Source organism: Camelus dromedarius, chromosome X (assembly GCF_036321535.1).
Source record: "Camelus dromedarius isolate mCamDro1 chromosome X, mCamDro1.pat, whole genome shotgun sequence".
NCBI classification, from domain to species: Eukaryota; Metazoa; Chordata; class Mammalia; order Artiodactyla; family Camelidae; genus Camelus; species Camelus dromedarius.
In genome coordinates, this window is record NC_087472.1 from 4,785,959 (window position 1) to 4,812,661 (window position 26,703).

Genomic DNA, 26,703 nt, shown 5'->3' on the forward strand with positions numbered 1-26,703 from the left:
GCAGCTTCAGTCACACTGTGTGTGCGCAAGATTTTGTCCTCTGGACATCATTCCTATTCCTCTTTCTAGGAGGAAAAGCAGAAGAGGAAACTGGAAAGTTCAGAGGAAAAGAACTTTAGGATGGCTCTAGGTAACTCAGATTGGTTCCCACCTTCAGAGACCGTGTGTGAGCCCAAACGCTGCTGAAGCAACCACGTGGCGGGCACATCCTCCAAGTCCGAGCTGTGACCGGGAGAACTTGGAATGTGGCTCTGGGTGAGGAAACGTTTCCTCGGGGGGCCAGGGGAAAGGCCCACGGCAGAAACTTTCCCTCACACTCAGAGAGTCCCAGAACACCCTCGCTCACAGAGCTCTGTGGTGGGCTGTGTGGATCAGGACGGAGCACGTGCAGAGGTCCTGATGCCTCCTCCCCAGGGCCAAGCCCCTCAGCACAGTCCATTCCCCTGCGCTGGTCCAGGGCCCCTGAGCGTCACCCATGCTGGGTCTAGAACAAGCTTTGTCATGTCTAAGCACTTCTGGCACGCGAGGGGTCCCATTCCCAATAACAGAGTGCCGGTGAGAAGAGGAAACCCACCTGAGTCAGTGGACCGGGAGGTACACACTGGTTCAGAAGCCCCACAGTGTGGGGAAGGCACATCGTACACGCACAGTGACAACAGCTGCATCTACTGTCCACGTCCTTGGCCCAGACATTGTAGAGACAGGTCACATCGTGTATAAACTCGCACCGGTGCTTTCAACGGGTACGACTACTATGCCCATTTGACGGGCAGAAATCGAGGCACAGACGGTTTCCATGACTGGCTCAGCTTAGCGGCCGCAGGACACACATTCAGTCTGAGCTTTGTGTGGGTCGAAAGCCCTGTGCCCCACTGGTCTGAGCCGACTCGCCAACACTCACGGGGGCCCCGGCTGTCCTGCACGCTGTCCTACCACCTGGTGCCTCATGCCACGTAGCTGAGAACACAGGGAAGCCAGGCATCGGTGCTCAGGAGAGCCTGACACCGGATTCTGCCCACGTGGCCTGTCCCAGCCCCGCGGGATCACCATCCATCCTGAAATGGAGACGGGGCCCCAGGAGGCGGGTCTGGGTCTAGGAGAGAGGGTGTGAGGATGGAGAAGGCTCCTGGAGGTGGGGGTAAAGGCTCGGCCCTCTGAAGTCTGCTCTTCTGTTCGGGCTGGGGCCCTGCTCCCACTTCCTCCTGCCCACTCTGCTCGGCTTCTCTCCCAGCTGACTGGGGGGCCCACGTTCTCCTGCAGGCTCACTGCCCTGGGCAGATGGGGTGTCAGGCAGGCGGCAGGCCTGTAGTTCAAAGCATGGTGCCCTTGGGTCCGGTGGGCTCTCAGGGCTCCCGCAAGGGGGCGGGGATCCGCGCCTCAGGGCCCTGGGCAGGCACCTGTGTCTGGGGACGGCCCAGGTTTCCACATGCGGCACACGTGGCATGTTTGGTCCATGTGTGTGGTGCGTGGATGTACGTGTACATAAGCACATACAGTCTAGACATGTGATACAGATACACGCACAGTAGGTGCAGATGAGAATTGACAAGTGAAAGTCACGGCTCTGGAACAGGTACTATTATCTAGTCATCAACGCAAGGGATCCGCAGCTCCCCTGCCACTGCTCAGCCTCTTCAGGAAAAGGTAAGTCTTTCGAACAGACCGTCCCCGAGGTCAGGCTGGTTGTCAGCGAGTCGCCGAGGGAAGGTGTGTTGCTCTCTGCCCCTTCACGGTCACCAGGAGGCAGGTCCCCTCCAGCATCTTTGCTGGGACTGCAGCCTTTGTGTGCGAGGGTGGGTGAGGGCCCTCCAGGGTAAGGACAGAGGGGTCCAACCACCCGACAACACAGGGACCCTAAGAATGCAAATCGGCCCCGTGCGGGAATCCTGGGGGCCCCCGGACGGGGCTGTCAGGCTGAGCAGTCCCCGGCCCCCACTTCCTCAGCGAACTCGGGGAGTCAGAGGCTAGGTCTGAGAGACGCAGTCTCAGGAGGGCAGAGGGCGAATCCAGCTCCTGTCAGGAGTCAAGGTGAGGACACAGGAGACTGAGGCCCGCAGGGAATCCACCTCCGGCCCCCCCCGACAGCCCTCGGAAACCCCTGGGCTCAGGGTCCAGATGTGACGGGCACTGATGCCCCACCCTTGGGAGGTGAGAGAGGTGAGGGCCTGGGTGAGGGAGGCCGGCTTCAGGTTTGCAGAGGGAAGGAGCCCAGCGTTGCCAGGAGTCAAGGTAGAACCGTGTGTGGGGACTCGGTTTGCAGGCATCCAGGTCGGTTCTGCGGTCACCCCTGGGAGACCCAAGGCAGGGTTGCAAGGATCAGATCCCCACCCCCTCATCCCCGCTTCCCTCTCTGGTGTCCTGGCTCTGGAGGGTCCGAGTCCAAGGGGACCAAGCTCAGGTGGGCAGAGGGAGGCACCCAGGCCCAGCCGGGAGCCCAGGTGAGAAGCAGAGGGAGGGCTGAGGGAACCCATGGAATCCATCTCAGCCCCTGGCGTCCACAGTCCTGGGAAGCCCTGGGCCTGGTGGCCTGATGTGAGTCCAGAGGCTCCCCTGGGGGTCTCAGGGCAGTAAGGGCCTTGGTGTGAGGGTGTGGGCTCGGGTCAACAAGGGGGCGTCCCAGGACCTGCCGGGGCTCAAGCTGAGGACGCTGAGGGAGGACCGAAGGGGCCCCACAGATCCCCGCCCCTGCTGTCAGCCCTGGGAGGGCCTGGGTGGGATGAGCACTCGTGGGGTCCTGACTTCCTGACATCCGGGTCTCGGAGGGACTGAGGTCCTGTGATGAGGGGCGGGGCCTCGGGTGGCCAGAGGGGAGACCACATGCCGCCTGAGTCAAGGTGAGGACCCCGAGGGAGAACGGAGGGATCCTGCACCCGGGACAGCGTTGCACCTTGGAGACCGTAGGGCAAGGTGACCACTGGCGGCATTTCCTGACATCCGGGTCTCTGAGGGACTGGGGTCCTGGGATGAGGGGTGGGTCCTCGGGTGGCCAGAGGCTAGACGACATGACGCCTAAGTGACGACCCTGAGGGAGAACTGAGGGGACCCCGAACTCGGAAAAGTGGTCATCCAACACAAAGGGGCCCTTGCTAGCTGCTGTCCGGAGGCCCGAGGGCAGGACAGGCCCACGTGTCGTGTCATGACCGCGGCATCCTGGTCTCAGAGAGACCTGGCACTTAGTGTGTGATGGGGGGGGGAACCCTCAGATCTGCAGAGGAGAGAATCCCAGGTCCCACTGGGAGTGAAGGTGACGACCGCGAGCCAGCAGTGAGGGACCCTGGACCCGAAAACACAGTCGGTCCTGGGACGTGATAGGGCGGCATCACCTCAGGCAGCATTTCCTGACATCCGGGTCTCGGAGGGACTGGGGTCCTGGTTTGAGGGGCGGGGCCTCGGGTGGGCTGAGGAGAGAATCCCAGTTCCTGCCGGGCGTCAAGGTGAGGACCCTGGGGGAGGACTGAGGGGGCCAGAGACCCCAGAACACAGTGGGTCCCAGGAGGTCATGGGGCGGCATCACCTCAGGCAGCATTTCCTGACATCCGGGTCTCAGAGGGACTGGGGTCCTGGTTTGAGGGGCGGGGCCTCGGGTGCGCTGAGGAGAGAATCCCGGTTCCTGCCGGGCGTCAAGGCGAGGGCCCTGAGGGAGGACTGGGGACACCCTGGACTCCAGAATCGAGGGGACCCCAAGATATGTACCCCGGCAGGCAGCCCTCGGAGGCCTCAGGCCGGACGAGCCCATGGCAGCGTGCCGGGACTTCCGCGTCCGGGCCTCGGAGGGACTGGGGCGCTGGTGTGGGGAGCGAAGCCTCAGGTTGGGAAACGCGGGGCTGAGGGCCTGTCAGGACAGTAAGCAAGGACTGTGAGGGAGGACTGCGGGACCCTGGACCCCAGTACAGAGTCGGTCCTGGGAGATCATAGGGTGGCATGACCACAGGCACATTTCCTGACATCCGCGTCTCAGAGGGACTGGGGACCAGGTTTGAGGGGCGGGGCCTCAGATGGGCTGAGGTGGGAATCCCCGTTCCTGCCTGGCGCCACGGTGAGGATCCTGAGGGAGGACTGAGGGGACCAGAGACCCCAGATCAGTGGGGACCCGCCGAACCGATCCTGCCCCTGCTTTTCTCCCTGGGAGGCCCCAGGGCGAGATGAGCACACGTTGGTGTCTCGACTTCCCCATCCGGGTCTCAGAGAGACTGGGGCCTTAATATAAGGAGGGGGACCTCAGGTATGCAGAGGAGGGTATCCCCGGTCCGGTCCCCCCGGTAGTCAAGGTGAGGACCCTGAGGGAGGACTAAGAGACCCTGCACCCCGGAACAGAGTCGGCCATGGGGGGCTATAGGGCAGGATGGCCAAAGGCAGCATTTCCTGACATCGCGGTCTCAGAGGGGACAGGGATCCTGGTATGAGGGGGCGGGGCGTCAGATGGGCAGAGGACAGAATCCTAAATTACCAGGAGGCAATGTGAGGACCGTGAGGGAGCCTTTGCCCTTGTGCTGGGTCTTGGAGGCCCCAGAGCAGGGCGACCAGGTGAGATGCTTTCTGACCTCTTAACTCAGAGGTCCTTGGGAGGTGAAGTCCCTGGTCTGAGGAGTGTGGCTCAGATGTGCAGAGGGTGGTCTCCCCGGAACCCCCAGTAGGACTGGGCAGACCCCCTCCCCAGGTAGAGGGGGCCTCAACAGAAACTTGCTCCTCTGCTCCTTCCTGGGAGGCCCGGGTGTGAGTCAGGAGGCATCACCTCCCCACTTTATCCTCAAACTCAGTGCGATGGTGGTGTCGGCCTGCAGGGGACAACCTCATGTTAGCTGAGGGGAGGGTTCCAGGACTTGCTGGGAGTAAATGTGAATATCTTGATACTGAGAGTAGAGAGTGAGCCCACAGAATCCGGCCCTGCCCCCTGTCATCCCTGAAGTCCCTGGGCAGGAGTGGCCAGTGGTGCTGCCCCCTCACCTCTGCCCCAGGCTCTCAGGGAATTCAGACCTAGTTCTGAGGTTGGCAGAAGGAGCCACAACCGGTCAGCAGCAGAAGGACTCACAGGATGTGCCAGGACTCAGGAGAAGGACCCTTTGGGTGGATGCAGGGCGTGAGGAGACCCTCACCCCAAAAGAGATGGGAACTTACAGTGTCCGGCTTGAGCTGTTTCAGCCCTAGGAGTCCCCGGTCAGGTCTGGCCGGATGGGGCCTGCCATCACTTCCGTCACGTGGTTGGGGGTGGGGTATCTCAGGGTGTGAGGACCTTGGTCTGAGGGGAAACATCAGGCCAGCAGAGGGAGGAGTCCTAGGATATCCCACGTGTCAAGGCAAGGACTCTTCATGAGGACCAAATGTACCCCGCCATCTCAGGAGAGGAAGGACCCCACCGGCTCCAGCTGACCCCTGTTCCCAGCCCTGGAAGGAACAGTCAGTGGTGGCCCTAAGTGCCGTGCTCACTTCCATCCTGGGTGGGAAGGTGGGAGTCTTCAGGGAGTTGAGGTCTGGGTCTGAAGGGCAGATGTCAACTCATCATCCCAGGTGGGGGCAGGGGGGAAGAGCAGGCCCTGGCGGGAGTCAAGATGCATGGCCTCCAGGCACTGAGGGCACCTCCGCCCAGGGCAGAGGGGCCGATCCCCGCTGCCAGTGCTTCTGGGTTTTTCGGGGGGAGCTGGGGGTGGATGTTGTGTAAATGGATCCTGGGACCAATTTCCACGTAGGGGAGAGGTTCCCCAGACCAACGACAGTTCTCAGACAGCAGCAGAGTGTTCAGGAATTCAACTGCGTTCTGACACTGTCTAGCCAGAGATGGCATCCGACCCTCTGGTTCAGGCTCAGTCCTCCAAGACTGCCCTCCCCCCACCACTTCAGAAGCCCACCGCAAGGCAAGGTTCTTGCCTGTGCTGCTAAATGGCCAGCTGTAGGTTGGGGATTCCAACTCCCTCCTCCTTGGGTTTCCAACGCTGGTGACAAGTCGAGGCTGTTACGTGTCCTTCTGAAAGACCTGTCCTTCTGAAAGACCTTCAGAGGTTGCCACGCCCTCCTCCTCAGGTTTGGTTGATTTGCTAGAGTGGCTCACAGGTCTCTGACAAACATACCACTTCCTAGATCACCAGCTGAACATAAAGGGCATGAGTCACGAAGAGCCAGATGGAAGAGGTGCTAGGGCCAAGGTGTGCGGGAGCGGGGCCGACTTCCCCGCTCTCTCAGACAGCGCCACTTGCCCCAGCTCTCTACCTGCTCGCCAACCCAGAAGCTCTCCAAACCCATCCTTTTGGGGTTTGACGGAGGCTTCATTACATAAGCACGATTGGTTAAATCATTGGCCATTGGCAATTGAACTCAAATCTCCAGCCTTTCTCCCCTCCCTGGTGGTGCTGGGGAGGGGCCAAAAGATCCAAACTTTTAATCACATGATTGGCTCTTCTGGCAACCAGCCCCATTTTAGGTGCTTTGCAAACACATCTCATTCACATAAAAAACAAAAAAAGCACATTCATCACTCTCAACACTGAGGACATCCCAAGGGCTTTGGGAGCTGTGAACAAGGAACTGTGCCCAGAAACCAAAGTCAATGACCAGAGGTATCCTTGTCCTGAATCACAGCAGGAAAGGGGCCTCCTCTCCTTTCTCTCCCGCCTTTCAGGGAGGTGAGGACCTTGGTGTGAGAGGACGGGTCAGATCATCTGAAGGAACCACGCCTTGGCAACAGAGAGAAGAGTCCCGGGTCCTCCCAGGAGTCAAGGTGAGGGCCCGAGGGAAGGGTGAGGGGACCCGCACGCCCACAACAAAGATGGGACACCAAAGGAAACCTCGTTCAGCCCTAGAAACCCTGGGAAGGTCGATAAGCTTGTCCTCCCACAAGGCCACTGGGTCCCCACCTGTCACCCCGGCCCAGACTCCTGTCAGCTGCCAACACCTGTCATTATGTCCCTGGTTCAGATGAGTGAGCTCCGCCAGGCTGTGGAAGACCTTCAGGACCCAAGAGACGCCCAGGGCCTGGTGGATGTGCAGCAGCTGGAGGCTGAGCAGGAGGGGGCCGCATCCCCCCGGTCCTCCTCGTCCTCCTCCTCCTCCTCCTCCTCCTCCGTCTCCTCTTCCTACTCTGCCGGTGCCGAGTCCCTGCGCCAAGGGGCAGAGCTTTCAATGATGGCTGACCTGGTGAGCTTCCTGCTCCTCAAGTATCGCAGGAAGCAGCCGACCACCAGGGCAGAAATGCTGAGTATCCTCAGAGCATACCAGCACCACTTCCCTGTGGTCTTCAGCCAGGCCTCTGAGTGCATGCAGCTGGTCTTTGGGGTGGATGTGAAGGAGGTGGACCCCAGGGAGCACTCGTATGTCCTGGTCCCCACCCTGGGCCTCACCTGTGACGGGATGCTGGGCGATGGGCAGAGCATGCCCAAGAACGGCCTCCTGGTGATGCTCCTGGGTGTGATCCTCCTGGAGGGAGAGTGCGCCACTGAGGAGAAGATGTGGGAAGCACTGAGTGTCATGGGGGTGTATCCCGGGAGGGAGCACTGCATCAACGGGGAGCCCAGGGAGCTCGTCACCAACGTGTGGGTGCGGGAGGGGTACGTGGAGTACCGGCAGGTGCCCAACAGCGATCCCCCTCTCTACGAGCTCCTGTGGGGGCCACGGGCCCACGCGGAGACCAGCAAGCTGCAAGTCCTGGAACATTTCCTCAGGATCAATAGAAGGGGTCCCAGTTCTTTCCCGTCCCTGTCTGAAGAGCGAGTGAGTGATGAGGAAGAGGGGGCCTGAGCCAGACTTGCAGCCGGGCTCCTTCCAGGCCCCTGTCCGGCAGCTTCTCCTGTCGGGCCGGAAGTGAGTCCATCCTTCACTGTGTGTTTGGAGAGCGAGCAGGCAGCCTCCTAAGGGGTGACAGCCCGGGCCAGTTGGGGGTACACGGTGTACAGCATCTCTGGGCTCCTCCCGTCCCTTATGATGACATGGAAATTGATCTTTGTTTCCTGTAGGAATTTTTCAGTGGTGTTCCTTGTATCAGAAGATTTAATAAGCTTCACTATCTAACTTTGTCAATGACATTAATCACAATGTCTGTATCCTTATCGAGTTCAAACACAAGAGATTTGCTCTTTTGTAAAACAAGTTATAAATCTCCCATCTTATTGTGTCATCCTGAACAAGATAACATGGAATTAGAATTTGGGGGAGCAATGAGAAGAAAATGTCTCCCTCCCTGGGCCTCGCCCCAAGTGCCCTGAAGAGGGACGTCGGTTCCTCGGAAATGCTCAGCCAGCGCGACCCAGTTGACTCTGGGTCCACGTGCTGATATCGCCTCCGTCTCTAGTGGTTGTGACCTTGAATAACCATGTTCTCTTAGGGGCAGGCCTGGTTTATGGAAGGGAAGACATCTGTGTGCTTCTCTCTTTGTGCACAGGGCTCGTTGACGTTGGGGACACTTTGCTGTGCCCAGAAAACTTAGGTCCCGAGGAGGTTGTGGAACTGGAGAATCGAGCCGTCCTGACCAACCTGCAGCAGAAGTACCTGACCACGCTCTCCAACCCCCGGTGGTTACTGGAGCCCGTGCCCAGGAGAGGCGGGAAGGGCATCTTCCAGGTAGACGTCCCCAAGCACCTGATCCCCTTTGGGCAAGAGGCCTGAGCAGCGTGGGCTCTTGAGAGGAGGTGACCGAGAGACCAAGCTAAACCGTGGCACGGTCAGCTCGCCGTCACGCCCTGGACGTGCTCCCCTGGTTCGCTCTGAATCGGCGCCGCCCTGGAGGGCGCTCCCCACTCTGTGCTGTTCCCGGAAACAGATGTGTCCACCGGGACGCGGGGACGGGGGAGCGGGACCCCTGCAGGGAGATGCCTCCCTGGGCTCGGTGACAGAGTCTCAAGGACTTTGGACCTCTAGGACAAGGGGAAGCGGCCTTGCAGGCCGCTGCTCATTCTGGCCCTGCTGATTCTGGATTGTGTAGAGAAATGTGTTTTGAGAGAGCTGGTGAGTGTTCTCCCCGCCTTTGTTCTGGTCAAAACCCCTAGAGGGTCTGAAGAGCATCCAGGAGACGATGTGGGACGGCTGGAGCGGGCGCTGAGTGCTTGCCAGGGAGTCACCAGCCAGCGACGGCCTGACTCCCGGGCAAGAGGACGTCGGACTCAGAAAGAGCACCGTCTGCCTCGCAGATGACTCTCGCCCTGTTGTAAAGTGTCCCTTGGCTCACGGAGCCGGTGTGTTAGACGTGCCGCACGGCCGCTTCACGTCCCAAGAAAGGGTCCTAACTACAGCCCTGATGGAAGTGAGCAGTGCTGGTGTTCGCTGGGTGGGAGATCTTTTATACATTTGTGGGGGGGTGGGGTTGGTCACTTGAGAGTAGGGTTTCCAGTGGTTGCTACCTTCGAGGGTGACGGGCCTCCCCCCAGGCGTTTGACTGCAACCCCCCGTCTCTTCGGAGCCAGGCTGCAGTGCTCTCAGCCCTTGGTGGAGGGGGTGGCCCTACTTTTCGGCGGGCCTCCGTGGGGGGCCCCTGGATCGTGAGCTGGAGACGCTGAGCTGCTGATCAGAAACTTCTGGCATCCTTGCGGGACCCAGGAGGAAGACCCTCCTGCTCCGCGATGCATGAGTAATGGGGGGGAGACACCCCCGAGGTCAGAAGCCAGGCTGTCTGTCCTCTGACGGGCAGGCCCGGCCCAGCGGACCAGACCTTCCTGGGCTCGCCTCAGTGCTCGCTCCCCACCTCCTTGGGCGGGTGTCCGAGATGCCACAGCTTCAGATGCAAGAGGCCGATGGGGACCAAAGCCTGCCCCCGGCCGGGGTCTCCAGCCTCCGCGGGCTTATCTGGTGAGAGGTGTGCGGAATCGAACGCGAGAAAGAACACGGACCCGCGGGTCTCGCAGATTGTTTATTTAGTCCCGGGGAGTTTTGCTTTTCTTTATTAAAGCCCAAAATGTTCATGGTTACAGGACGGTGCTCTTCGTGTGTCTCTAGTGGTCTGTGAGCTCAGCGCTTTGGGTTGTTCTGGAACTGTTCGCAGAGAGCACACTTGTAATCTGAAGAGCCCTCGGGCTCTTCATCGGCCTCGGGCCTCCTGGTTGGGGGCCATGAGCAGAAGGGCCGCGAGCAGCATGCAGTAACCCGTGTTGCACGTGGACACCACCGAGCTGGGATCGGGGCAAACGGGGGGGCTTCTGGGCAGCTCCCCTGCACCGTCCCTTCCGGCAGTAGCCGGGGGCACTAGCGTGACATTCCTGGAGGTGCCCTCCCCACTCGGGCCGCCCTGCTCGCTGGAGGGACGCTGCACTACCACCAACCTGGCCACCCGGCCGGCAGACAAGACGCCAGGGAGCACGAAGGCCCGGATGCCGCTGGGCACCTGAGCACGGGGGGCTTCCCTCTGGGTCTTCCTGTCGGCATCATTGGTGGAGTCATTCTGATGGAAAAATTGGGTGCATCTCATAGGTGGGACGGCTTGCTTCTTTCTCTTTGGGGTGGTTGTGCTGGAAGCGGGCCGAGCAGTTGCTCTCGGGTCACCTTTTCTCCGCATGTTCTCGATCAGCAGGGGCTTCTCTCTCTGAAAGTTGCAGTTGTGGTAGATCTGAAAGGACAAGAATCATTCTCGTCATTTCGGGGGAAATATTCACTCCTCCCCGCCCACCTCCATCATAAAGGTCTTGTTTGACTGTGGAGAAAAGGTCTTTTTAAATTCCTGGCAAGTTTTGTTTCGCCCTGGAGTGTGCGCTCACTAAAGCTACGTGGTGCCTGGGCTGAGGTGTCACTCTAGCTCCCTGACGTGAAGTGGCCCCTGGGTCTTCGGTCACACCCGCAGGGCATCTCTAAGGGGCGAGCCTTCCATGACACGCCGGACTGCCTCAGCCTTCATTCAGTACTGGCTCACAGGAAAAAAGTCCCCCTCGGGAATGAACCCCGCCCAGCACATCACTCATCCGCTCAGGACTAGGAAGCCGTTCCAGGAACAGAGAACTCGGGAGACGGAAGGGCTGTCTACGTTACCATCAGCCTTTTCTTCCCCGGAGAGCGACCCAGAGTGCCGGGCAGGTGTATTTTCCTGAACCCATAGAGGTTCAGTTGGCGGATGAAGCTCTTCAAGCTGTCTGTTTCAAAGATCCTGTCTGCGCCGCGCCGGCGAAGAACCTCCCGCTGGAAAAGGTCTTCCTCGATGATCAGCATGTCTCCCTTGTCGTTCCAGCGCACGGACGTGAAGGCCTCGTCCTCCACTATCATCCAGAGCTTTCTCGGGAAGGAGAGCCCAAGAACACCATGGGTTCCGTCCACGTTGGCGGGACCCGGGTTTGGGTCCTGTGGTGGCTGGTTGTCTTGGGAGCCTGGATCTTGGCTCTCGGCCTGGTCGCCGGGCCTCTCCAAAATCTCCCTCGAATCCACCTTTGGATCCGGGGATGAACCCGATGGGGCCCCCGCTGGGGGCTCTCCATCAGCTGCGGGGGCCGCCGTGGCCGTATATTCCTCGTCGGGGCTCTGACTCGCCATGCAGCTAGTCTAGACCAGGCACACGCTCTCCCTGAGACCAGATCACTGAGCTCTCAGGGCAGAAGTGCCTTCAATCTGAGCAGGGACGCCCAGTAAATAGTGTCCGCAGAATTCTAGAATCTCGGTAGCAGGGCAACCAGCGACTTTGGTCATCGTCCTCTTTAGGTGTCACGTGAGGTCACAGAGTTGGTCTGGACAGGGAGCCCTGGCCGAGGGGAGGGGAGGGGAGGGGAGGGGAGGCGAGGGGTACAGAGCCCCCAGCTTCTCTGTTTTCTAAAAGTGTAGGAAGGTATGTTCAAGTTCCCGGGAGAAGGCTCCCATCTGCTGCCAGGCACCTTTTTCCCAGGGGCCAGGCCCTGAGTGGGCGGACAGACATGATCCTGTTTCCATCCCCAAAGGTTGGGGAGGCCTGTTGCCAGCCTCCGATTTGTTCAAGGGCCAGGCCCTGGCTGGCCCTGGCTTGGCTACCACCAAGGCGGCAGGGGTGAGATGGGCCCCGGGCGACTGCACCTCCCGGAAGTGGTGGTCCGAGTGGGCTGGTTGGCCCGGGCTGGCTGGCAGCGCCCCCTCCCCCCACCCCGCCACCAGCTCCTGCCTTGGTCTCTTCCAGCTGTTCCTGCTGGCTGGTCGGTCCAGCTCTGATGGGCCGTAAGGAAGTGTTCCGTTCTCCTGCCCCTGGGTCGAGCTGTCCCCAGAGTGGGGCTGTGTGTGGGAGCGTGTGGGGGCACTCCCCACGTCCCACTTCAGTGTCACCAAAGCACCTGGCACATAGGGTTCCCCCCGTACCGCGTGAGTGGATGGCCGCATCCTCCCCTGTGCTTTGGAGCCTCCTTTTGAGCTCCGCTGTCCGCAGCCCCACCCCTCTCCAGAGCACATGGGATCCTCTTTAGTGTCCATTTCTTGCCATAGAAACTCCTCGTGGCCCGAGAGCACTCACTTTCAGAACACCGGCCTTAGTCCGCGTCAGAGCACCTCCCTCAGACCTCGGATTCAGCCTCCCCTGAGGCTGCTCTAAGGCCCTCTTCCCTCTGTCACTGGGGGGGGGGGTTAGGCTCCTGCCCTGCCAGATTGCTGGCCTTCCGCTTCCAACTCGGCTCTGCCCTGCTTCTTCCCCTTTGCAGTCCTTGATCTGGGGGTTCAGCATGTATTCTGATCTGTTGAGAGCAAGCATTTCCCTGGTCTGCTCCCAGGCCTGCCCTGCTGGCCTTCCCCGAGCCAGCCCCACCCCCAGCCCTGGGTCCCCGTCCCGCCGTCACCTCGGTGGCAGGTACACTGAATAATTTTGCCTGCTCTGGGTGCGGTACTTTTCAAGGGGCCTACTCTACAGACTCACTCCCAAGGACAATTCCTACTTGTTGAGCTAGACGTGACCAACGGAAAGCCCGTCCACGTGTGACTGAAAATAGATGAGGCTCTGGGTGTGGGATGGGACAAATCCCGCCCGAGAGCCGTCTTCACCACGGATGGCAGGACAGACAGGACAGTGGTCTGGGGGGACACGTGTTCTGTAGCCGCTGTGGTGGCTGTTCTTCCTAGTCACTGCACAGGGAGAGACAATGGGACCTGGAAAGGCCCGTCTGCCAGGCTCCTAGGTCCTCATCCCAGCTCTGCCGCTAAGGAGAGGCGTCTGTCCTCTCTGAGGGCCACTCCCTGTTCCAGAAGGGGAGGGCAAGGGGTTCGAAAGAGATTCTCCCAAGGGGCCCTCGAGTCTGAGGACTGTCAGCCTTCGTGGAGCTCCTAGGCCGAGACTAGAGCTTGGGCTCAGGTCTTTGTGCCTCTAAACAGGTTTACAGAGCACTTGTTCGGGTCACTCCCTCCTGCAGGGACGTGTCCTTAGAGTTCGAACTTCAGTGGAGGCCATGGGGGCGTCTCAGAAGGGGGCCCAAAGGCTGGGACATCGGTGGGCCGATCCCAGCCCTGTGGCCTCGCCTGCCGCCCGCTCCTTCCAGCCCTCCCTCACACCCTGGGTCTGGTGGGCCTGCCCCCTCACAGGTCTGCCTCCCTCCCTCCCACGCACCCCTGCCCCCCCCCGGGGGGGGCCGGCTGGGCCGTGGCTACGTGTAGCGCCCCAGGGGTCGCTCTCAGCCATGGCTCAGGACACTTGTTACTCGATACCAGCCCTCACGACGTCCAAGGCCTGCCTTTCCCAGCCTGGCCCGCCGGCCGCTGCACCTGCCTTAGCCCCTGGTGTCCGCCAGCCCAGAGGACCACCCAAGCGCTCTCCGTCACCATCCATGGGCCCTGGGCCAGACCCGCACCCAGTCCCCAGCTGCTCTGGGACCCGCCAAGAACTCCCCTGTCTGGGCGTGTCCTCAAGCTGCCTCGTCGGGTGGCGATGCCCGTCTCTATCCAGAGGCCGCTCTGCATGTTGGGGCCCGGCTTCAAGGCCGGCCCGGCTTCCAGGCCACCTCGGCAGTCAGGGCTTCCTCCAGTCCCAGGCTCCCTCCCAAGGCTCCCACAGCCCGCCTTGCATGTCCAGTCCCAAGATGGGGTGCTCCTGTCTCCCTGAGACCTTGGGTGTATCTGCCTCCCCCTCCAGACCAGGAAAGAGGTCCCTGAGGACAGCAGACTAGGATGTGAACGGGGTCCCCAGCCTATCTTGGAACGAACAAATTTGTATGTCCCCCAGGAGCTGGCTTTAGTGTCCTTGAAAGCAGCTGTGCACGGTCACTGCGACAGCTCGAGCAGGTGGGAGGGCGCCTGCATTCCCTTGGCGGTGCTGAGCGCTCTGCGGTGCAGCGCCGTGGACTCTTCCCGTCTGACCCGGGGCAGGTGGCAGGGAAGGCCCGGCCCGGGCCGGGGAAGGTGGAGTCGTGGGCCTAGGATCCGCCCGACGGAGAAGTAGAGCCGGCCTGTGGTCCACTGCGGACGCCCGAGCCCACGGCCTCAGCCCAGACTGGGGGCCTTGTGTCTGCCCGGAAGCCACCTGCACCCCGCAGGGACAGCAGCAAAGGGGAGTCTTCCTTGTCCAGTGATGACTCATTTCGTAGTTGTCCAAGGCCAAGGAGACCCGGGAAAGCCATCCTTAGAAGCTCAAATGGCACAGGGGCCGTCGGGTGCAATGCACTTTCCAAAGGAGCCCCAGGCAAGCTCTGTTACAGCCGCTCCCCTCCCCCACTGGGGACGGGGAGACGGTGTCAGGATGTTCCCTAGTGTTACCTTTTCTCCAGCTTCTGAAAAGTCTACGTTAGGGATGTTATCCCATAAGAAATGTGGCCTTCAAGACGCAGTCAACCACAATCCCAATCCCAGTCTCAAGCCCAGTCTCGCGCTCTGGCTCTCGCTCTGTCCCTGTGTCTGTCTCCGTGACTGTCTCTCTGTCTCTGTCTCTGTCTGTCTCCGTCTCTCTGTGTCTCTCTCTCTCTCTCTCTCTCTCTGTCTCTCTCTCTCTCTCTCTCCACACCCCCACCCCCCGTGATGACCAAGTCAGCAGGTCAGGTTCGAGTTGGCCAGGAGGGCCCCGAGGAAGGAGGAGACCAGGGCAGGGTGCTGTCGTGTGGGATAAGGGCTGGGACTGGACAGCAGTGCCACCACCTGGCAGGGTCAGCTCTCAAGAAACCGCAGACAGTCCTCACCCTGGCTTTGATTGTCACAGTCACCTTCCTTTCTTGGTCCAGCTTTTACTACCTGGGCCTCAGGATCCTACTTTCTGTCACCCGACAGACTCCATGAGGACACTGAGGAGACAAGTGGACTCTGGGTCAGGAGGCGGGCCGCAGGCTGCGATGGGTGGGCGCAGCGTGGGCTCTAGATGAATTCAGACCAGGGGTCTCGGCCCCACCCCGTCACTTACTAGCACGTGATCCTGGGAAGGTTCCCGAGCCCCACGACCCCAGGGTCTTCATCTGTGCAGTGGGCGGGTGTGAGGAGGCCCGGCCCGCAGGACTGCAGGGGTGCGTGCGATGTGCGCCAAGCACCTCGCGCGGGGCGCGCTGCCTGTTGGAACCGCGATGATTGGCAGTTGCTTCTGATTTTCTTTGGCCCCAGACCCTTCCACTCCCTCCTCTGGGACTTGGCTGGTTGGTTTGTTATCCAGGTCATGTTAGAGAACACGCAGCTCAGTAGGATGTGGAAGAGCTAATCAGCCAAAAAGCATGCCTCGTAAATGAAACTAAGTAAATTCTCCCGATTAGAGGCTAGGTTACACTGAGGGGTGGGGGAGCGTTCCCAGCTGGACTCAACACCGAGCTCCTAGGAAGGGAGTCAAGGAACAACCTTTGCCCCCTCCCAGCCGCCCTTCCATCCGAACTGTGGCTTCTGAAACCCAAAACACGCCTTCTTCAAGTCTGGCCGCCGCCACCACCCAGCTTCATTACCGTCACCTCCCACAGAAGGAAGCCCAGCTTCCCAAAGCCCCCACCTGCCCTGGCTCTGCGCACTTGCACTTGGGTGCTCTCTCCCGGACCCCCTCCGCCTCGCCGCTTCTTTCCCTTGTTCTGTGGGACTTCAGGGACATGTCACCATCTTCCTGATGTGACTGGGCTCCTAGCCTGTCCTTCTAGGTGTGGGGTGTGTCTTGCTTTTCCTAGTGTCCCCACTAACACAGAGCCCTCCGGAGAGCAGAGGCTCGGTGAGTGTGTGCGGATGAAGTGAGACGGTGAGCGGGGATCCTATTTGATTCAGACTGATTTTCTCCTACTTTCTTAAATAACCCGTGGAAATCCAATTAAACATAGGGATATTACACGTATAAAATGACAAACAAGAAGGGATAAGAAGCGAGTTAATATTTTTACTTTTATTGTTCTAAATCTTCCCTCATCTATATTATTGCTAATTACTCTCACATTTCCCGAACAATTCTAATTGCAATTCCATATTATGTCATCCAGGATGACAGGGAAAAAAAAAAAAAATAGAGATTTCAGTCTCCTTTACAGAAGAGGAAAACTGTTGTGTTTGAACTGGATAAGCACACACACGTTGTGATCAATGTCATTCACAAAGTTAGATACTGAAGCTTATTAAATCTTCTATTAATAGGAACAGCACTGAAAAACACCTACAGGAAACAAAGATCAATTTCCACGTCACCATAAAGGACGGGAGGAGCCCAGAGATGCTGTACGCCGTGCCCCCCGAGCTGGCCCGGGCCCTCACTCCTTCCAAGGCTGACCGCTCGCTCTGCAAACACAGAGTGAAGGATGGACTCCCTTCCTGCCCGGCAGGAGAAGCTGCTGGACAGGGGCCTGGAAGGAGCGCGGCTGCAAGTCTGGCTCAGGCCCCCTCTTCCTCATTGCTCACGGCCTCCTCAGACAGGGACGGGAAGGAAATGGGACCCTTACTGTTGAGTCTAAACAAATGCTCCAGGACTTGCAACTTGCTGGTCTCCGCGTGGGCCCGGGGCCCCCACAGGAACTCGTGGCGAGCGGGATCGCTGTCGGCCACCTGCCGGTACTCCAGGTACCCCTCCTGCACCCACGCTTTGGTGATGAGCTCCCTGGGCTCCCCATAGATGAAGTGCTCCCTCCCAGGATACACCCCCATGACACCGAGTGCTCCCCACACCTCCTCCTCAGGCGCCCCCTCTCCCCCCAGGACGATGACACCCAGAAGTATCACCAGGAGGCCGTTCTTGGGCATGCTCCGCTCATCACCCTGCATCCCATCACAGGTGAGGCCCAGGGTGGGGACCACGATGTACAAGTGCTCCTTGGGGTCCACCTCCTTCACATCCACCCCAAAGACCAGCTGCATGCACTCAGAGGCCTGGCTGAAGACCACAGGGAAGTGGTGCTGGTATGCTCTGAGGATACTCAGCATTTCTGCCCTGGTGGTCGGCTGCTTCCTGCGATACTTGAGGAGCAGGAAGCTCACCAGGTCAGCCATCATTGAAAGCTCTGCCCCTTGGCGCAGGGACTCGGCACCGGCAGAGTAGGAAGAGGAGACGGAGGAGGAGGAGGAGGAGGAGGAGGACGAGGAGGACCGGGGGGATGCGGCCCCCTCCTGCTCAGCCTCCAGCTGCTGCACATCCACCAGGCCCTGGGCGTCTCTTGGGTCCTGAAGGTCTTCCACAGCCTGGCGGAGCTCACTCATCTGAACCAGGGACATAATGACAGGTGTTGGCAGCTGACAGGAGTCTGGGCCGGGGTGACAGGTGGGGACCCAGTGGCCTTGTGGGAGGACAAGCTTATCGACCTTCCCAGGGTTTCTAGGGCTGAACGAGGTTTCCTTTGGTGTCCCATCTTTGTTGTGGGCGTGCGGGTCCCCTCACCCTTCCCTCGGGCCCTCACCTTGACTCCTGGGAGGACCCGGGACTCTTCTCTCTGTTGCCAAGGCGTGGTTCCTTCAGATGATCTGACCCGTCCTCTCACACCAAGGTCCTCACCTCCCTGAAAGGCGGGAGAGAAAGGAGAGGAGGCCCCTTTCCTGCTGTGATTCAGGACAAGGATACCTCTGGTCATTGACTTTGGTTTCTGGGCACAGTTCCTTGTTCACAGCTCCCAAAGCCCTTGGGATGTCCTCAGTGTTGAGAGTGATGAATGTGCTTTTTTTGTTTTTTATGTGAATGAGATGTGTTTGCAAAGCACCTAAAATGGGGCTGGTTGCCAGAAGAGCCAATCATGTGATTAAAAGTTTGGATCTTTTGGCCCCTCCCCAGCACCACCAGGGAGGGGAGAAAGGCTGGAGATTTGAGTTCAATTGCCAATGGCCAATGATTTAACCAATCGTGCTTATGTAATGAAGCCTCCGTCAAACCCCAAAAGGATGGGTTTGGAGAGCTTCTGGGTTGGCGAGCAGGTAGAGAGCTGGGGCAAGTGGCGCTGTCTGAGAGAGCGGGGAAGTCGGCCCCGCTCCCGCACACCTTGGCCCTAGCACCTCTTCCATCTGGCTCTTCGTGACTCATGCCCTTTATGTTCAGCTGGTGATCTAGGAAGTGGTATGTTTGTCAGAGACCTGTGAGCCACTCTAGCAAATCAACCAAACCTGAGGAGGAGGGCGTGGCAACCTCTGAAGGTCTTTCAGAAGGACAGGTCTTTCAGAAGGACACGTAACAGCCTCGACTTGTCACCAGCGTTGGAAACCCAAGGAGGAGGGAGTTGGAATCCCCAACCTACAGCTGGCCATTTAGCAGCACAGGCAAGAACCTTGCCTTGCGGTGGGCTTCTGAAGTGGTGGGGGGAGGGCAGTCTTGGAGGACTGAGCCTGAACCAGAGGGTCGGATGCCATCTCTGGCTAGACAGTGTCAGAACGCAGTTGAATTCCTGAACACTCTGCTGCTGTCTGAGAACTGTCGTTGGTCTGGGGAACCTCTCCCCTACGTGGAAATTGGTCCCAGGATCCATTTACACAACATCCACCCCCAGCTCCCCCCGAAAAACCCAGAAGCACTGGCAGCGGGGATCGGCCCCTCTGCCCTGGGCGGAGGTGCCCTCAGTGCCTGGAGGCCATGCATCTTGACTCCCGCCAGGGCCTGCTCTTCCCCCCTGCCCCCACCTGGGATGATGAGTTGACATCTGCCCTTCAGACCCAGACCTCAACTCCCTGAAGACTCCCACCTTCCCACCCAGGATGGAAGTGAGCACGGCACTTAGGGCCACCACTGACTGTTCCTTCCAGGGCTGGGAACAGGGGTCAGCTGGAGCCGGTGGGGTCCTTCCTCTCCTGAGATGGCGGGGTACATTTGGTCCTCATGAAGAGTCCTTGCCTTGACACGTGGGATATCCTAGGACTCCTCCCTCTGCTGGCCTGATGTTTCCCCTCAGACCAAGGTCCTCACACCCTGAGATACCCCACCCCCAACCACGTGACGGAAGTGATGGCAGGCCCCATCCGGCCAGACCTGACCGGGGACTCCTAGGGCTGAAACAGCTCAAGCCGGACACTGTAAGTTCCCATCTCTTTTGGGGTGAGGGTCTCCTCACGCCCTGCATCCACCCAAAGGGTCCTTCTCCTGAGTCCTGGCACATCCTGTGAGTCCTTCTGCTGCTGACCGGTTGTGGCTCCTTCTGCCAACCTCAGAACTAGGTCTGAATTCCCTGAGAGCCTGGGGCAGAGGTGAGGGGGCAGCACCACTGGCCACTCCTGCCCAGGGACTTCAGGGATGACAGGGGGCAGGGCCGGATTCTGTGGGCTCACTCTCTACTCTCAGTATCAAGATATTCACATTTACTCCCAGCAAGTCCTGGAACCCTCCCCTCAGCTAACATGAGGTTGTCCCCTGCAGGCCGACACCACCATCGCACTGAGTTTGAGGATAAAGTGGGGAGGTGATGCCTCCTGACTCACACCCGGGCCTCCCAGGAAGGAGCAGAGGAGCAAGTTTCTGTTGAGGCCCCCTCTACCTGGGGAGGGGGTCTGCCCAGTCCTACTGGGGGTTCCGGGGAGACCACCCTCTGCACATCTGAGCCACACTCCTCAGACCAGGGACTTCACCTCCCAAGGACCTCTGAGTTAAGAGGTCAGAAAGCATCTCACCTGGTCGCCCTGCTCTGGGGCCTCCAAGACCCAGCACAAGGGCAAAGGCTCCCTCACGGTCCTCACATTGCCTCCTGGTAATTTAGGATTCTGTCCTCTGCCCATCTGACGCCCCGCCCCCTCATACCAGGATCCCTGTCCCCTCTGAGACCGCGATGTCAGGAAATGCTGCCTTTGGCCATCCTGCCCTATAGCCCCCCATGGCCGACTCTGTTCCGGGGTGCAGGGTCTCTTAGTCCTCCCTCAGGGTCCTCACCTTGACTACCGGGGGGACCGGACCGGGGATACCCTCCTCTGCATACCTGAGGTCCCCCTCCTTATATTAAGGCCCCAGTCTCTCTGAGACCCGGATGGGGAAGTCGAGACACCAACGTGTGCTCATCTCGCCCTGGGGCCTCCCAGGGAGAAAAGCAGGGGCAGGATCGGTTCGGCGGGTCCCCACTGATCTGGGGTCTCTGGTCCCCTCAGTCCTCCCTCAGGATCCTCACCGTGGCGCCAGGCAGGAACGGGGATTCCCACCTCAGCCCATCTGAGGCCCCGCCCCTCAAACCTGGTCCCCAGTCCCTCTGAGACGCGGATGTCAGGAAATGTGCCTGTGGTCATGCCACCCTATGATCTCCCAGGACCGACTCTGTACTGGGGTCCAGGGTCCCGCAGTCCTCCCTCACAGTCCTTGCTTACTGTCCTGACAGGCCCTCAGCCCCGCGTTTCCCAACCTGAGGCTTCGCTCCCCACACCAGCGCCCCAGTCCCTCCGAGGCCCGGACGCGGAAGTCCCGGCACGCTGCCATGGGCTCGTCCGGCCTGAGGCCTCCGAGGGCTGCCTGCCGGGGTACATATCTTGGGGTCCCCTCGATTCTGGAGTCCAGGGTGTCCCCAGTCCTTCCTCAGGGCCCTCGCCTTGACGCCCGGCAGGAACCGGGATTCTCTCCTCAGCGCACCCGAGGCCCCGCCCCTCAAACCCGGGCCCCAGTCCCTCTGAGACCCGGATGTCAGGAAATGCTGCCTGAGGTGATGCCGCCCCATGACCTCCCGGGACCCACTGTGTTCTGGGGTCTCTGGCCCCCTCAGTCCTCCCCCAGGGTCCTCACCTTGACGCCCGGCAGGACCTGGGATTCTCTCCTCAGCGCACCCGAGGCCCCGCCCCTCAAACCAGGACCCCAGTCCCTCCGAGACCCGGATGTCAGGAAATGCTGCCTGAGGTGATGCCGCCCTATCACGTCCCAGGACCGACTGTGTTTTCGGGTCCAGGGTCCCTCACTGCTGGCTCGCGGTCGTCACCTTCACTCCCAGTGGGACCTGGGATTCTCTCCTCTGCAGATCTGAGGGTCCCCGCCCCCATCACACACTAAGTGCCAGGTCTCTCTGAGACCAGGATGCCGCGGTCATGACACGACACGTGGGCCTGTCCTGCCCTCGGGCCTCCGGACAGCAGCTAGCAAGGGCCCCTTTGTGTTGGATGACCACTTTTCCGAGTTCGGGGTCCCCTCAGTTCTCCCTCAGGGTCGTCACTTAGGCGTCATGTCGTCTAGCCTCTGGCCACCCGAGGACCCACCCCTCATCCCAGGACCCCAGTCCCTCAGAGACCCGGATGTCAGGAAATGCCGCCAGTGGTCACCTTGCCCTACGGTCTCCAAGGTGCAACGCTGTCCCGGGTGCAGGATCCCTCCGTTCTCCCTCGGGGTCCTCACCTTGACTCAGGCGGCATGTGGTCTCCCCTCTGGCCACCCGAGGCCCCGCCCCTCATCCCAGGACCCCAGTCCCTCCCAGACCCGGATGTCAGGAAGTCAGGACCCCACGAGTGCTCATCCCACCCAGGCCCTCCCAGGGCTGACAGCAGGGGCGGGGATCTGTGGGGCCCCTTCGGTCCTCCCTCAGCGTCCTCAGCTTGAGCCCCGGCAGGTCCTGGGACGCCCCCTTGTTGACCCGAGCCCACACCCTCACACCAAGGCCCTTACTGCCCTGAGACCCCCAGGGGAGCCTCTGGACTCACATCAGGCCACCAGGCCCAGGGCTTCCCAGGACTGTGGACGCCAGGGGCTGAGATGGATTCCATGGGTTCCCTCAGCCCTCCCTCTGCTCCTCACCTGGGCTCCCGGCTGGGCCTGGGTGCCTCCCTCTGCCCACCTGAGCTTGGTCCCCTTGGACTCGGACCCTCCAGAGCCAGGACACCAGAGAGGGAAGCGGGGATCAGGGGGTGGGGATCTGATCCTTGCAACCCTGCCTTGGGTCTCCCAGGGGTGACCGCAGAACCGACCTGGATGCCTGCAAACCGAGTCCCCACACACGGTTCTACCTTGACTCCTGGCAACGCTGGGCTCCTTCCCTCTGCAAACCTGAAGCCGGCCTCCCTCACCCAGGCCCTCACCTCTCTCACCTCCCAAGGGTGGGGCATCAGTGCCCGTCACATCTGGACCCTGAGCCCAGGGGTTTCCGAGGGCTGTCGGGGGGGGCCGGAGGTGGATTCCCTGCGGGCCTCAGTCTCCTGTGTCCTCACCTTGACTCCTGACAGGAGCTGGATTCGCCCTCTGCCCTCCTGAGACTGCGTCTCTCAGACCTAGCCTCTGACTCCCCGAGTTCGCTGAGGAAGTGGGGGCCGGGGACTGCTCAGCCTGACAGCCCCGTCCGGGGGCCCCCAGGATTCCCGCACGGGGCCGATTTGCATTCTTAGGGTCCCTGTGTTGTCGGGTGGTTGGACCCCTCTGTCCTTACCCTGGAGGGCCCTCACCCACCCTCGCACACAAAGGCTGCAGTCCCAGCAAAGATGCTGGAGGGGACCTGCCTCCTGGTGACCGTGAAGGGGCAGAGAGCAACACAGCTTCCCTCGGCGACTCGCTGACAACCAGCCTGACCTCGGGGACGGTCTGTTCGAAAGACTTACCTTTTCCTGAAGAGGCTGAGCAGTGGCAGGGGAGCTGCGGATCCCTTGCGTTGATGACTAGATAATAGTACCTGTTCCAGAGCCGTGACTTTCACTTGTCAATTCTCATCCATAGTAAGAACCACAATTCTCATCTGCACCTACTGTGCGTGTATCTGTATCACATGTCTAGACTGTATGTGCTTATGTACACGTACATCCACACACCGCACACATGGACCAAACATGCCACGTGTGCCGCATGTGGAAACCTGGGCCGTCCCCAGACACAGGTGCCTGCCCAGGGCCCTGAGGCGCGGATCCCCGCCCCCTTGCGGGAGCCCTGAGAGCCCACCGGACCCAAGGGCACCATGCTTTGAACTACAGGCCTGCCGCCTGCCTGACACCCCATCTGCCCAGGGCAGTGAGCCTGCAGGAGAACGTGGGCCCCCCAGTCAGCTGGGAGAGAAGCCGAGCAGAGTGGGCAGGAGGAAGTGGGAGCAGGGCCCCAGCCCGAACAGAAGAGCAGACTTCAGAGGGCCGAGCCTTTACCCCCACCTCCAGGAGCCTTCTCCATCCTCACACCCTCTCTCCTAGACCCAGACCCGCCTCCTGGGGCCCCGTCTCCATTTCAGGATGGATGGTGATCCCGCGGGGCTGGGACAGGCCACGTGGGCAGAATCCGGTGTCAGGCTCTCCTGAGCACCGATGCCTGGCTTCCCTGTGTTCTCAGCTACGTGGCATGAGGCACCAGGTGGTAGGACAGCGTGCAGGACAGCCGGGGCCCCCGTGAGTGTTGGCGAGTCGGCTCAGACCAGTGGGGCACAGGGCTTTCGACCCACACAAAGCTCAGACTGAATGTGTGTCCTGCGGCCGCTAAGCTGAGCCAGTCATGGAAACCGTCTGTGCCTCGATTTCTGCCCGTCAAATGGGCATAGTAGTCGTACCCGTTGAAAGCACCGGTGCGAGTTTATACACGATGTGACCTGTCTCTACAATGTCTGGGCCAAGGACGTGGACAGTAGATGCAGCTGTTGTCACTGTGCGTGTACGATGTGCCTTCCCCACACTGTGGGGCTTCTGAACCAGTGTGTACCTCCCGGTCCACTGACTCAGGTGGGTTTCCTCTTCTCACCGGCACTCTGTTATTGGGAATGGGACCCCTCGCGTGCCAGAAGTGCTTAGACATGACATAGCTTGTTCTAGACCCAGCATGGGTGACGCTCAGGGGCCCTGGACCAGCGCAGGGGAATGGACTGTGCTGAGGGGCTTGGCCCTGGGGAGGAGGCATCAGGACCTCTGCACGTGCTCCGTCCTGATCCACACAGCCCACCACAGAGCTCTGTGAGCGAGGGTGTTCTGGGACTCTCTGAGTGTGAGGGAAAGTTTCTGCCGTGGGCCTTTCCCCTGGCCCCCCGAGGAAACGTTTCCTCACCCAGAGCCACATTCCAAGTTCTCCCGGTCACAGCTCGGACTTGGAGGATGTGCCCGCCACGTGGTTGCTTCAGCAGCGTTTGGGCTCACACACGGTCTCTGAAGGTGGGAACCAATCTGAGTTACCTAGAGCCATCCTAAAGTTCTTTTCCTCTGAACTTTCCAGTTTCCTCTTCTGCTTTTCCTCCTAGAAAGAGGAATAGGAATGATGTCCAGAGGACAAAATCTTGCGCACACACAGTGTGACTGAAGCTGCCTCCTGATGCTTTGGGCAGGATTCTCCAAATCTTTAGCTTGACTGTGCCTTTCCCAGCTTGATACCTAGTGATCAACAGGTGTGAGGAGTCACTTGATGATCACACACACACACACACACATCGTAACTAGACACGTATTGCAATTGGGAAAATCTGGTACAGTGACAACACCAAATGCTGGGGAGGATTTGGAGCAGCAGGAACTCCCATTCATTGCTGGTGGGAATACAAGATGGTACAGTTACATTGGAACAGCTTGGCAGGATCTTATAAAAGTAAACAAACTCTTACTGTATGATCCAGAAACCATATGGGTATTTACCCAAAGAAGTTGAAAACTTGTGTCCGCCCAGAAACCTACACGTGGATGTTTATAGCAGCTTTACTTAGAATTGCCAAACTATAGATGCAAACAAGAGGTCCTTAAGTCGGTGAATAAATACACTTTGGTATGTGCAGGAAATGGAGTATCACCCAGTGCAAAAAAGAAATGAGTTATCAAGCAAGGAATAGACATGAAGAACCTTCGATGCAATTACAAACTGAGTGATTCTGAAAAGGCAACATACGGTATTATTTCAACTATGTGACATTCTGTGAAGGCAAAATGATGGAGACGCTAAGAAGATGAGTGTCTGCAGGCGCTGTGGGGAGAGGAATGAATAGGCGCTGTACAGCAGAGGGTGGTTAGTGACGTGAAATAGTCTGCATGATACCCCAGTGATGAGGGCATGTCATACACGTTTGCCCAAACCCAGGGAAGGTGCAGCACCAAGAGTGAACCCCAAGGGAAACTCTAATTTCTAGGTGACAGCGTAGGTCCATCAATTCTGACACATGGACGACTCTGGTGGGTTGCTGATAAGGAGGCAGGCTACGTAGGTGTGGGGGCGGGAAGTAAATGGGAAATCTCTGTACCTTCTCTTTGTTGTTCTGTGCACCTAAAGGTGCTATAAAAATAAAGACTTTAAAATAACACACGGTATGAACAACGCTAGGTGAACAACAAAACACCGAGGGGACACCCGAGGGGAAGACTGCTGACTGGGGAGCTGACTCGTCCGTTGCGGGGTGGGGGTGGGGGGCAGCAGGGAGTGGGGGAGGGGCTGTGGGCCGCACAGACGCAGAGGGCAGGACAGGTAGGAGAGAAGATCTCCCGCTTCTGAGCGGTTTCGTGCCTACAGCTGGGGCAGGGCCCCGGACACACATGCCTCAGCCCTGGGGCTCTACCAGGACAGCAAGAAAGATGGGTCAGTTGAGGCATTTCCCTCCTGAGTCTCTGCTAATACCCACCTGACATCAAACCTGCGTGAGGACTGGCCTGTGCAAAACACATCACTTAAACAGAACGTAAGGGAGAGACGGACAATAAGGTGGCGGTACCAGAGCACCTCACACGTGGTTATAGCAGGCACACTTTTGCGCCTTGGGTATGTATACCGTCTGCACGTACATACGAGCCCTCGTAAGATATAAACACGCACCCAGATACACGCGCTAGTACGTACACAGGTGGTGCGTGGATGTACGTGTACATAAGCACACACAGCCCGCACACGTGTCATACATACACGCACAGTAGGTGCAGATGAGAAATGTAGTTCTTACTATGCATGAGAATTAACAAGTGAAAGTCACGGCTCTGGAACAGGTACTATTACCTAGTCATCAACGCAAGGGATCCGCAACTCCCCTGCCACTGCTCAGCCTCTTCAGGAAAAGGTAAGTCTTTCGAACAGACCGTCTCCGAAGTCAGGCTGGCTGGCGAGGAGCCCCCGAGGGAAGGTGTGTTGCTCTCTGCCCCTTCACGGTCACCAGGAGGCAGGTCCCCCCCAGCATCTTTGCTGGGACTGCAGCCTTTGTGTGCGAGGGTGGCTGAGGACCTTCCTGGATGAGGACAAAGGGGTCCAACCACCCCGGAACAGAGGGACCCTAAGAACGCAAATCGGCCCCACGCGGGAATCCTGGGGGCCCCCGGACGGGGCTGTCAGGCTGAGCAGTCCCCGGCCCCCACCTCCTCAGCGAACTCGGGGAGTCAGAGGCTGGGTCTGAGAGACGCAGTCTCAGGAGGGCAGAGGGTGGCTCCCAGATCCTGTCAGGAGTCCAGGTGAGGACACAGGAGCCTGAGGACCCCAGGGAATCCACCTCCGGCACCCCCACCCGCCCCCGACAGCCCTGGGAGACTCCAGGGCACTGGGTCCGGATGTCACGTGCACTGATGCCCCACCCTTGCGAGGTGAGAGAGGTGAGCGCCTGGGTGAGGGAGGCCGGCTTCAGGTCTGCACAGGGAAGGAGCCCAGCGCTG

The 26,703-nt window shown here is 59.6% G+C and overlaps 3 protein-coding genes and 1 long non-coding RNA gene across 5 annotated transcripts; 2 read left to right on the forward strand and 2 right to left on the reverse strand.

The window, feature by feature from the left end:
* Window positions 1-6,638: 6,638 nt before the first annotated feature.
* Window positions 6,639-7,725, forward strand: LOC135320195 (melanoma-associated antigen 8-like). Its single transcript, XM_064482899.1, has 2 exons — window positions 6,639-6,709; window positions 6,907-7,725. Exon 2 carries the CDS (start codon window positions 6,907-6,909, stop codon window positions 7,723-7,725), a length of 819 nt encoding a protein of 272 aa, XP_064338969.1. The 5' UTR covers window positions 6,639-6,709.
* Window positions 7,726-8,220: 495 nt separating this feature from the next.
* Window positions 8,221-18,059, forward strand: LOC135318479 (uncharacterized). 2 transcript variants are annotated; one of them, XR_010379336.1, is made up of 4 exons: window positions 8,221-8,544; window positions 16,414-16,833; window positions 16,969-17,044; window positions 17,287-18,059. It is a non-coding gene; the product is annotated as an uncharacterized LOC135318479 (long non-coding RNA). The 2 variants fall into 2 exon arrangements; XR_010379337.1 differs by lacking the exons at window positions 16,414-16,833; window positions 16,969-17,044; window positions 17,287-18,059 and adding an exon at window positions 8,970-9,884.
* Window positions 9,925-11,430, reverse strand: LOC135320161 (heat shock transcription factor, X-linked member 3-like). The gene is given in 3 exon segments (XM_064482855.1): window positions 9,925-10,011; window positions 10,013-10,519; window positions 10,936-11,430. Coding segments are annotated over 3 exon segments (1,089 nt in total).
* Window positions 16,648-20,975, reverse strand: LOC135320120 (melanoma-associated antigen 8-like). Its single transcript, XM_064482739.1, has 3 exons — window positions 20,939-20,975; window positions 17,664-17,762; window positions 16,648-17,466 (listed from the first exon to the last, which is right to left on the reverse strand). Exon 3 carries the CDS (start codon window positions 17,464-17,466, stop codon window positions 16,648-16,650), a length of 819 nt encoding a protein of 272 aa, XP_064338809.1. The 5' UTR covers window positions 17,664-17,762; window positions 20,939-20,975.
* Between the last annotated feature and the right edge of the window lie 5,728 nt (window positions 20,976-26,703).

What these genes read in the sequence shown, in the direction of transcription:
- LOC135320195 (XM_064482899.1), top strand. Translation starts at nt 6,907, where the DNA reads ATGAGTGAGCTCCGCCAGGCTGTGGAAGACCTTCAGGACCCAAGAGAC.
- LOC135320120 (XM_064482739.1), bottom strand. Translation starts at nt 17,466, where the DNA reads ATGAGTGAGCTCCGCCAGGCTGTGGAAGACCTTCAGGACCCAAGAGAC.